This window comes from Nomascus leucogenys, chromosome 18 (assembly GCF_006542625.1).
Source record: "Nomascus leucogenys isolate Asia chromosome 18, Asia_NLE_v1, whole genome shotgun sequence".
In the NCBI taxonomy this organism is placed as follows: domain Eukaryota; kingdom Metazoa; phylum Chordata; class Mammalia; order Primates; family Hylobatidae; genus Nomascus; species Nomascus leucogenys.
This window is the reverse complement of record NC_044398.1, coordinates 13,597,422-13,609,423: the sequence shown is the minus strand read 5'-3', so window position 1 is coordinate 13,609,423 and position 12,002 is coordinate 13,597,422. Positions and strand designations below refer to the sequence as shown.

Genomic DNA, 12,002 nt, shown 5'->3' with positions numbered 1-12,002 from the left:
GTTTTCCTCAATATATGGAATAAAACTGGCTTCCTTACAAGACCTACCTTTAACCTTGGATTCACAATAACAGAAAAATCTGTCCTCCTTCCCCATCTGATGACTCTAAGACAGTTAGTTTGTTCGACATTTTTTCTCCTTTTCTTTTTTATGAGACAGGGTCTCGCTCTGTCGTCCAGGCTGGAGTACAGTGGCACGATCCTAGCTCACTGCAGCCTTTACCTCCTGGGCTCAAGGGATCCTTCCACCTCAGCCTTCTGAGTAGCTGGGACTACAGGCGCAGGCCATCATGCCCGGCTAATTTTTGTACTTTTTGTAGAGACAGGGTTTCACCATGTTGCCCAGGCTGGTCTGGAATTCCTGAATTTTTTTTTTTCTCCTTTTCTTTTTTTTTGACGGAGTCTCGCTCCATCGCCCAGGCTGGAGTGCAGTGGCGTGATCTCGGCTCACTGCAAGCTCCGCCTCCTGGGTTCACGCCATTCTGCCTCCCCCGAGTAGCTGGGATTACAGGCGCCCGCCACCACGCCCGGCTAATTTTTTGTATTTTTAGTAGAGACAGGGTTTCACCGTGTTAGCCAGGGTGGTCTTGATCTCCTGACCTCACAATCCACCCACCTCGGCCTCCCAAAGTGCTGGGATTACAGCACTTTATTTCTTTATTTATAGGTGAGAATAATTCTTTCCTAAAATGAACACATCATTACTTGAAAGTGTTAATGCTCTTGGTATTAATATATCTGAATATTTCCTAAGATTATGTTTTGAATTATTGGTTAGCATAAACCTATTTTGTTTAGATTTGTCCTATGACTTTTACTTTTATTATTTCCTTGATAGTTTGGATTTTGCAAAGTCAATGACACTGTTAATTGTTAAGAAAAGCAACATAGTGATAACCTTCCGCTCTGTATTCTAATCCTAATGTCTTAATCAATTCTAAGACCAGGAAAAACTATAACTTGTAAGTCATACTTCATTTACAGGCTAAAAAATATGGATTATAACACCTGATGTGCAGAATATGTGAGTATAAAAATATTTTCAAAGTGTACTATATCAGTAATTTTCATCAATTTTTAGAAATTGTAAGGCCGGGTGCGGTGGCTCACGCTTGTAATCCCAGCACTTTGGGAGGCCGAGGCGGGCGGATCACGAGGTCAGGAGATCGAGACCACAGTGAAATCCCGTCTCTACTAAAAAAATACAAAAAAATTAGCCGGGCGTGGTGGCGGGCGCCTGTAGTCCCAGCTACTCAGAGAGGCTGAGGCAGGAGAATGGCGTGAACCCGGGAGGCGGAGCTTGCAGTGAGCCAAGATTGCGCCACTGCACTCCAGCCTGGGTGACAGAGTGAGACTCCGTCTCAAAAAAAAAAAAAAAAAAAAAAAATTTTTAGAAATTGTAAACATGAAAATAGGAATTTTGAAATAATAAAGAAGATTGTGACAGACTGATCAGCAACAGTAATTTATTTTCTACAAGTAGCAACAGTATTTTTATATAGAATATTCTTAAGCCAGAGCTATCCTAAGATACTTGTGAATTTCCAAATATCATTATAGAATTTCTCTCATAAAATACATAGAAGCAGCAAATAGAAAATAGCACAGCCATTTTCAGGTGGAGATGCTGAGCGGACTATATCTCGTAAAGAATCACTTCAACAGAACTCTGCGATGATAAAAATGTTCTATTTTTATGCTGCCCAGTAAGGTGGCACAGAATAAGATAAGCATTTACACAGCTACTGAGCACTTGAAACGTGGCTAGTGTATTGAGAAATTTAATTTTAATTAATTTACATTTAAATAGCCACACGTAACCATATGAGATAGCACAGTTTTTAGCCTCATGCTCTCTCCATATATATTTTTCTTCCCTTTTTACTTAACACAGTGGTTCCCAATCAATGGCAGTTTTGCCCACTAGGTGACATATGTCAATTCCATATCTGGAGCCATTTTTGGCTGTCACAACTGGTGGATGCTGCTAAACATCCCACAATGCACAGGAGAGTCTCCCACAACAGAGAATTATCCACTCAAAAATATGAATAATGCTGAGGTTAAGAAACTCTGATATATTCAAAGGATCTTCAAATGAAATGAAAAGTACTTTGAAAATAATTATGAATGGCTATATAACATTCTAACATTAGCTGGTCTGCTCATTACATAAAATAATCTCTAACCACTGTTAGATAATTCCATCCTGATTGCTACTGTTTTCCCTTTTCACAGTAGTTTAGTGAGTATGCCATCTCGCCTGATTTTCAGTCATAGTGGCCTCTGTAAATATAACAACATGACCGAAACTGGTAAATTTACTTCAGTAATAGGGATAAGTATGCATAAACTTTCAACAGTTAGTTTTGTAAACATGAACAATTTTATAACAAAAATTTTTATCTTTAACCTCTCATTTACCTCAAAAGTTGTATGAAAGGATTAGTTTAGTGCAAATGTGTAATCAGTGACATAAAAATAAGTTCATGTTGTTATGAATCAACAGTAATCTTTTTCCATGAAATGATCAAAACAATAACATCTTTTAAGATATTTAAAATACCCATTTATGCCACTGTTCTTATAATATACCATTTATCTGAACAGTTTCATCTATACTGAAAGTACATAATATAAAAATCTCCATCCTAAAAGGGTTTAAAATATAGTGGAAAAAGAAATAGCTAACAGAGCAGCAGTAACAAAAAATGGACAAAAGCAAATTGTTTTTTAAATGCAGGCTAATAAAGGAATCTTGTTGGAAGTTCTAGCCCATGCAGTGAAAACAAGACTCAATAGTTTAGAATGTGTTTTCTTTCTTAATGAAAGAAGACAGAAAAGATGACCTCTTACAGGGCATTTCCTACATATATTTTTAAAATGTCAACTTTTAAATTTTCTTGAAAACATCATTGTCCCTATTTACCTTATTTCTCATTGTCTAACAGCAATGTAAGTATCTTATTCTTAGATACAACTCATGAACATGTAAGCTGTTCACACATGGATCTCATAAAAAATGGTAAATAAAGACAAAATCTACCTTAACCTAATTGAAAGAAAATATTTTAGCTATCATTGAGATTTTACAACCAGTTAAAAAATTTAAAGCACATATAAAGGAAGAAAAATATCACTCATATAATTGTGACTGCCCTCAAACTTCCATAAGGATTTAAAAATTAGGATGTTTTTCATTAATCCTGTCATAAACTTAACAAACATATACCCTAACAAATGGTACATTCTCTCTCTTGTTACATTATAGCAAAGATGAATATAAAAATGACATTCATCAGGGCGCTGTGGCTCATGCCTGTAATCCCAGCACTTGGGGAGGCCAAAGCAGGTGGATCACCTGAGGTCAGGAGTTCGAGACCAGCCTGGCCAACATGGTGAAACCCTGTCTCTACTAAAAATACAGAAATTAGCAGGGCATGGTGGTGGCCACCTGTAATCCCAGCTACTCGGGAGGCTGAGGTAGGAGAATCGCTTGAACCCAGGAGGCGGAAGTTGCATTGAGCCGAGATTGCGCCATTGCACTCCAGCCTGGGCAACAAGAGCAGAACTCAGTCTCAAAAAAAAAAAGAATGACATTCATGGCCGGGGCAGTGGCTCACCGCTGTAATCCCAGCACTTTGGGAGGCCAAGGTGGTAGGAATGCTTGAGGCCAGGAGTTAGAGACCAGCCTGGGCAATATGGCAAGACCCCCATCTCTACAAAAGTAAAATAAAAAAATTAGCTGGGTGTGGCAGTGCATGCCTCTAGTCCTGGCTACCTGGGAGGCTGAGGTAGGAGGATTGCTTGAGCTCAGGAGTTTGAGGCTCCAGTGAACCAGAATCATGTCACTGCACTGTACTCCAGCCTGGGTAACACAGCGAAACCCTGTCTCTAAAATAAATAAATTAATTAAATAAATAAAAGAATGACATTCACTTCCAGTCATATTATTCTATTTTCTTTCCTATATTTGTTAAGGTATCCAATCCTACTTCCCTATCTATCTCCAAAACAATTTTAGCTAGGTTACCAAGGTTTAAAGAGATTGTTTTTATAACAGTATAAATGGAGAGCCTTTTCTCTTTTCCCTGTCTGGAATAAGTGTGTCTGGAAAGAGGCTCATTAGTGAAAAAATCTTTTATTCAATGCTGAGATCCTTTCAGTCTCTCTTTCCAAATAATTCATTCACTGTAGCTTTCATGAGAAAAATTAATTGTGAAATAAGCTCTGGAGGAGGGAAAAAAGGCAGTCCCCAAATTCATGAGGCATAATATTTACTATCAATAGTTCTGTAATTTATAGTTCACATTGATTTTTTTCATTCTCTTACTGCAGAAAATATTTATTGAACTTCTTTTGTGTGCAATGAACATATTAGAGAAAAGACTTCCCTCATGGAGACTATTTTCTAGTTGGAGAGGACAGATGATAGATTAAAGAAGTGAAGTACCAAATACTACAGACAACAGAGCGGGGAAGGAAAGCAGGAGTGCTGGGGTCACTGAGAAAGTGAACACCTGAAGGAAGCGAGGGAATGAGGCAGGAGGTTATCTGTGGGAAGCGCACTGAGGCAGGGGCCATCAAGTGCCCAGGCTGTCAGGTAAGACCTGAGAGCCCACTGTGTTGGAGACCACTGTGGCTGGAGTTATAACGGCAGCGGGCAGGTGGAGACAAAGGTTGGAGATGGAAAAAAGTCCAGATCATGTCCTGTTTGTAGACCATCATAAGGACCTGGCTTTCCTGAGTGAGGCAGGAAGTCATCTGAGGGTTGTAAGCAGACGAGTCACGTGACTTGACTTGGGTTTCAACAGGACTATTTTGGCTGCTGTTGAGGAGGGACAAGGGCAGACACAGGACACTATGCTACTACAACACATTTCAGAGATGATGTTGGCTTGGACTAGAATGGTATATGTAAAGGTGGTGAGTACAGGATCTATTTTGAAAGCAGAGGCAACAAGATTTGCGGATTCAATGTAGGGAACTACAGAAAGAGAGGAATCAAGGATGGTATGATCCCAAGGTCTTTGGCCTAAGCTGCTAGTAGGTGGAGCTGGCATTAACAGAGTGGGGGAAAGCTGCCAGAGGAGCCAGATGGGGAAGGAAGCTCAAGAGCCTAGTTTTGGATGTCTTAAGTTCAGTCTGACTTTCAGATGTTTCCAAGTGGAGCAAAGAACGCAGCTGAAAATATGATCACAGAGTTCAGCAGAGAGATCTGGGTTGGAGATGTAAATTAATGGGAATCCTTAAAGGACTACAAATAGAAAAGAGAAAACGGTCTAAGGACTGATCCCCGTGACATGCCAACTTTAACAACTTTAAGAAGTCAGGGAACATGGAGAAATGTGTCAGGTAGGCTGAGAAGGGAGTGGCCGTTGAGTTACAAAAACAAAAACAAAAAAAACAAAAAAAAGCAAGGTTTCTTGGAAACCAAGTGAAGAAAATACTTCAAGGAGAAAGTGAGCAATTGTATCAAAAGCTGCTGATAAGTCAGATGAGGACCAAACAATTTGGCCAAGTGGCAGTCACTATTGATCTGAGAAGGGCAATTTCAGTGGAGTGGAAGGAGAGAAAAGTCTAAACAAACGTATGGGTTCCAGAGTACCCTGAAGGAAAGAAAGTGAAGATGGTGTATAGACTATCCTTTTTTAAAAAAAATTATTTTCCTTTTTTTTTTTGAGACAAGGTCTCACTCTGTTGCCCAGGCTGGAGTGCAGTGGCCTGCTCATGGCTCACTGCAGCCTCAACATCCCAGGCTCAAGTCTTGATTCTCCCACTTCAGCATCCATAGTAGCCGGGATTACAGGCATGTACCACCACGCCCAGCTAATTTTTTTGTTTTTTGTATTTTTTGTAGAGATGGGGTTTCACCAGGTTGCCTGGGTTGGTCTCGAACTCCTGAGCTGAGGCAATCTGTACATATCAGCCTCCCAAAGTGCTGGGATTACAAGCGAGAGCCACTGTGCCCGGCTTGGACTACTCTTCTGAGGAATTTTTGCTTTAAAGAGACAGAGGGAAATGGGGTGATAAGATGAAAAGTATAGTAGGTTAAAAGAGTTTTTTTTTTAAGATGGGAGAAATAATAATAATGTTGGTATGCTATCGAGAAAGATCTAGTAGAGAAGATAAAAGAGATGAAGCTGAAAAGAAGGGGGACAACTGCTGAAGTATGGTTTTTAAGGTGTATAATTTAGCCTCTGAAGACATCCATTATAGCATCCAATATAAATGAAGAGAATCAGTTAGAGAAAAATAATTGCGGGTTTTAAGAGTACTGCCAGACAATTAAACTAAGGTAAAACAAAAATGTATTATCATTGTAAAAAAGGGAAACATAGATATATAGAATTAAAAAGGAAGTCTCCAAATTAATCCACTGCTACATAAGAAAGTAGTACTTATCAAATATCTGTAGTGCCTAATTTTACATTTAGAAATGATCAAGAAATCACAAAATAAAAAACAAACAAGGCGAACTATATTAAAACTATAAACTCTCTATGCAACCAAGAATAAAATATCTAAAAGAAAACCGAAATTAGATTGAGAAACACATTTGCATGAAATATCACATAAGGTTAATTCCTTTATTTTGTAAAAAGCTCAGACAAAACAAGTAAATTATCAAATAACCAAGAGATAAATGGGCAAAGTATATACTTACTGTATGCACAATATATATAATTAATAAAAATCTGGACAAGCATTCAAACATGCTGATAAATAAAATACAAAAGAAAACAATGAGATATGTTACATTTATTGGTAAAGTATTAAAAAATTAAAACTTCCGACTCTGGCTACATTGTGATAAAGAAAGTACTCATACATTGCTGCTAGCATGTAAAATATTAATATTCTTTTGGAAAGCAATTTGGCAATTCATATCAATGATCATAAAAATATTCAGTGTTTGACTGAGAAATACTCCTCCTGTATTTTTATCCCAAAGAAATATGTACTTCAAAAGAAGTATATATAATGTCCATTATAGCATAATTGCTTTGCAGCATTACTTATAATAATGAACTACTAAAAATTATCTACATGTAAAATTAAATACAAATAGATGAATGGCTAAGAATATAATACTGGCCTGATCAAACAGAAGATATTAAATAAGATTTCAGAGCAACACAGAAGATGCTTATAAGATTTCAGAGCAACATAGAAGATGCTTACAATATAATAAAGAATAGTATAACATTTTTACTATACTCTAATTAAAATTATGTTACCTACACAAAGTGATTCAAACAAAAAATGTATATTGAAGATACTTTAAACATTCAGCATGCTGGGATTTTAGGAGAGCATGTTTTTCCTTTTTCTGATAACTACTACTAGCATTTACTGAATGCTTACTATGTGCCAGATGCTGGACTGTAGACATTACATATAGTAATGTATTTAATCCCATGGGGTAGGTTATGACGCATAAATGGCAGAGCTAATAGTTGAATTTGGCAATCTGGCTTTAATCTTGATCTTAATCACAATGCTACATCATAAAAACAAATTAAGAAAAGTTGAGAAAAAATGGAATTTCCCTCAACTTATGAGAGTCAAGTTTCAAAAGGTGAGGTGTGGATATCATATATGAATGGAACATCATTGGTAATCTCAAACTACTATCCCTTAAAAATTGGTAACTACTCATGCTTGTAATCCCAGCACTTTGGGAGGCTGAGGTGGGAGGATCACCTGAGGTCAGGAGTTCAAGTCCAGCCTGGCCAACGTGGTGAAACCCCGTCTCTACTAAAAATACAAAAATTAGCTAGGCGCATGTCTGTAATCCCAGTCACTCGGGAGGCTGAGGCAGGAGAACTGCTTGAACCCGGGAGGTGGAAACTGCAGTGAGCCAAGATCGTGCCACTGCACTCTAGCCTGGACACCAAGAGAAAAACTCCGTCTCAAAAAAGAAAAAAAAAAAAGGTAACTAATCTGTCAATCTTGCCTGTGATGTTAAAGTAAGCTGAGATTGAACAGACTGTAAGTAATGGAAAAATACTTTCATATCATCACAGAATGCTAAGGCTGGACAAAAGAGCTTGGGGGTTATCAGGTCTTTTGGCCTCTTCTGAGAAATAGAACCAAGGTCTATAATCAGCAAGAGACTGCCTCAGGGTCATTCAGCTGGTTAAGGTAACCAAAGCCAGTTCTGAATTCCAAGTTTCTTGATAACAATCCAGTGATATTTCTTCCTACACCATTTTACTCACTTCCCTCATAAAAAAGCTATCTATATATCTATTACGTTTTAAGTGCACACTCAATGCCAAGCACCACAGTTCCACGTTTTAGTTAAACTAATTTAATCTTTACAACAGTCTTTTTTTTTTTTTTGAGACAGAGTCTTGCTCTGTTGCCCAGGCTGGAGTGCAGTGGCACGATCTCAGCTCACTGCAACCTTTGCCTCTAGGGTTCAAGTGATTCTAGTGCCTCAGCTTCCCTAGTAGCCAGGACTACAGGTGTGCGCCATCATGCCTGGCTAATTTTCTTTACAACAGTCTCGTGTGGTATTTATAATCACTTAAAGGCAAGAAGACTGAAGCTCAGAAGGGTTTAGCATGCTACCCAAGACCACACAGCTGTAAACAGTGGTATCCAGGGCCAGGTGCAGTGGCTCATGGCTGTAATTCTAGCACTTAGGGAGGAAGGTGGGTGGATCACTTGAGGCTAGGAGTTCAAGGCCAGCCTGGCCAATATGGTGAAACCCTGTCTCTACTAAAAATACAAAAAAATTAGCCGGGTGTGGTGGCACGCACCTGTACTCCCAGCTACTTGGGAGGTTGAGTCATGAGACATGAGAATTGCTTGAATTGGGAGGTGGAGGTTGCAGTGAGTTGAGATCACGTCACTGCACTCCAGCCTGGGTGACATAGAGACTCTGTCTCAAAAAAAAAAAAAAAAAAAAAAAAAAAGAGTGGTGTCCAGGGCTAATTTCTCTGGTGTTGAAGTGCAGGATCTTGGGACAAAGTGCTTCTACATACAGGGTGCTTTGGTTATGGAGGTTCCCTGCCCATGCTACCAGAGGTTCATGTTGAGAGAAGGGTCTGATCTTGCTCAGGAGGTGGTGGTTGTCTCAGCAGGTTAGAAAGAATCAAGTAAATTCTACCTCCTGGTGTGAAAAAGGTTTCCAAGTTTGTGTAGATCCTGTGATTGCTCTTTCATGTTTAGAGAGAGAAACTGAGTAAAGAGGAAAAATAGAATGATGTTTATATTCTCTACAAGTGTGCTTTCTAATGTGCTAATGTGTTCATGGCTTACAAAATAACAGTTCCTGACACTTGAGAAATACATTTCTTTTCATGACATTTTCTTCCTCACATTATTGCTCCCTGTCTTTGGCCTCAAACTTTACATTCTGTAGCTCAAGCACTTTAACTGGAGAGAGGCTTTAATCCCCTCTCTCCAGTTAGGGAGCCTCCTAAGGAGTCTCCTTGTCTTCCAGGTCTCCATTGCCAATCATTTCACAGAAGGGCAGAGAATCTTCCCAAGCAAAGCTGTTGCTGCCTTATAACATTTACCCCTTCTTTCTTGAAAACAGGCCCCAGGCTACCTTTCCAGCTTGCTTTTTCCCCACCCGAGTCCCTCACACCCACTGTAACTAATCTGGGCTTTTCCTCCTCTGGGCTTTGGCTCACGCCGGTCCCTATATCTGGAATCCTTTCCTTTTTTCATCTTTGGCTGCCTAGATTCTGTCCATTCTTTTTTGTTTATTTGAGGCACAGTCTCACTCTGTGGACCAGGTTGGAGTGCAGTGGCACGATCACGGCTCACTGCAGCCTTGACCTCCTGGATTCGAGCGATCCTCCCACCTCAGTCCCTGAGTAGCTGGGATTACAGGTGTGAGCTACTGTGACTGGCTAATTAAATTTTTCTTTTTTTGTGGAGACAAGGTCTCGCTATGTTGCCCAGGCTGGTCTCTAACTCTTGCGATCAAACAATCTTCCCTCCTTGGCCTCCCAAAGTGCTAGGATTACAGGTGGGAGCCACTCTACTGGGCCTATTCTTTAAGGCCCATCTGAAACGTAATCTCCCTTACCTTTTCTGATTCTCCAACCAGATATCCCTTTCTTGTCCAACACTGGGTATTAGACTGGGTGTAACTTTTATAAGAGTTGACATTTGGACCTGTACTGCAGATATCTGTGCACCCAAACTGTCAATTCCCGTGATCAACTACACGTTAGTGACCTTTGTGTTATAGGTAGCACCTAGAATAGACCTTCATATTGTCAATTATGAAAAACAAAAGTATAAAAGTGCTTCACAATTTTCTGTCAGCTGAAGAACTGGTTCAAAGAAATCCAGAGGCTTTTTTTTTGTTGTAAAGTACAGCTTCTTAATAGGGCACTTGATTTTCTAGCTGTGGACACAACAGTTGATAGACATCTACTAGGTCAAGAAAGGTATGCCTGAATTAGGTAAATGACAGACTCAAAAGAGAGGCCAGGAAAAGGCTGAAAAACAATCTGAAGGCATCTGTGGTATCCTTTTGTTTATATCTTGATTTTTAGTTTCGTACAGGGGAACACAGGAAGCTCTGAGGCTTTAAAACTAGAAACTTTGCAATTTAATCAAATGAAAAATATTGAATGCTGTGCTGCAAATCTGATTAAATAGGGCTAGTAATTCACTTCCAAACAAAATAAACCCCAAACTCAGAAAATTTAGCTCCTTTTAACAAGAAGTCTGGTAATGTTATTTTTCCTACATTCTAAAGCTAATCAGAGAAGCCTGCCCCCTCACATAAACATTTTTTCATATACCTTTATGAAACCTAACACTACTACAGAGATGAATAATGAATTCACAGGCCCTAGCTGTAACTACGTCATTGTTTACTTGGTGACTTTTATTTTTAATCGGGGAGAGGGGTAAAATGGGGATGAGAGAAAATCAGTTTAAACTGTATTCAAATACATTTACACGATTAACACCACAACTCAAGGAATTTTTTTTTCTTACAGACCTGTAGCACTTGTTGGTAGGAGAACAATGAAATGAACCGATAATTTGAACAAAGGCAACAGGCACCTGCAGCCTTTCAATCACTTAGCAAATATTTCCGCCAAGACAGGGCCGATTTCGGGGATCTGGGCGAGCAGCCGGTGTCACCTTTCTCGGTAAGCTACAAATCTTGGGAAAACTAGGACCCTTCCCAGGGATCCTGGGCTGGGAGCGGTCTCCGGTTTTTAGACAAATCTCTCCTCCTACCACACGTGACCGAATGGCAATCAGCCGCCAAGAGAGACACCGCAACGCATCAGCCGCGGGATACAAAGGCTCGGCACTGCCGCCGCATCCACGGGAGGATCGCGGAGCCTCCCGCGCTCGGCGTCTGCGGAGCCTGCGCAGGGAGCACCTCCGAGGCGCGCCGCTCCCGGGTCCGCAGGGCGGTGCCGCGCTGCGCGGGGAGCAGGAGCGGGGAGCGCGCGCCGCCTGCCCTGAGCGCCTGCCCACCCAGCGCCGCCGGAGCAGGGGCGCCGCACCGCACGCAGCCGAGCGGCGCCACAGCCGCCGCCGCCGTCGCCGCAGCTAGGCCCTCGGCCGTCACAGGGAGCCCCGCAGCGACGTGGACCAAGGTGAGGAAGCCGAGGGCTCCCCCAGCCCCTGCAGGCCCGAGGCCGGGCCACCCCGTCCCCGCCCAGGCCCAGGCCTTCCCTTTCCTCTCGGCTCCTTCCCCTTCCCACAGCTCCCCTGGGCCTCGCGCCGGCTGCAGGGCACAGTGAGCGGCACTTACACCACGGCTCTGGAGATAATCCAGGACACCATCTTCACAGGGGCTTGGGCCCCACGTCCGGGGCGGGTGGGCGCAGAGCGCTGCGGAGCAGGCCGCCAACGGCACGCCGCGCACTTCGCCGGCTCCTCGCGCTCCCCGGGGCCGCGCTGGCGCCCTCGGGAGCCGGGCCCGGTGTGTGCGCGCGGCGGCCTGGGCTGCGCGGCGGTCGGTCCCCCGCCCGTCCCCGCCCGCCCCCGCCCGCCGGCCGGGCC

At 41.8% G+C, this 12,002-nt stretch overlaps 2 protein-coding genes across 3 annotated transcripts in view; one reads left to right on the top strand and one right to left on the bottom strand.

Annotated features, from left to right (window-relative positions):
* Positions 1 to 11,970, bottom strand: part of REEP3 (receptor accessory protein 3) — a 105,374-nt gene extending 93,404 nt beyond the window's left edge. Inside the window, exon 1 of one of the 2 annotated variants that reach the window (XM_030797728.1) lies at positions 11,752 to 11,970. In XM_030797728.1, the coding sequence (XP_030653588.1) occupies positions 11,752 to 11,783 (32 nt within the window). In that variant the 5' untranslated portion in view covers positions 11,784 to 11,970. The remainder of the gene's footprint in view (positions 1 to 11,751) is intronic. The other variant, XM_030797729.1, reaches the window with a different exon arrangement.
* JMJD1C (jumonji domain containing 1C) overlaps positions 11,178 to 12,002 on the top strand; it is a 362,166-nt gene continuing 361,341 nt past the window's right edge. The window contains exon 1 of the mRNA XM_030797724.1: positions 11,178 to 11,593. The gene's annotated coding sequence lies outside the window, so the exon portion shown is untranslated. The remainder of the gene's footprint in view (positions 11,594 to 12,002) is intronic.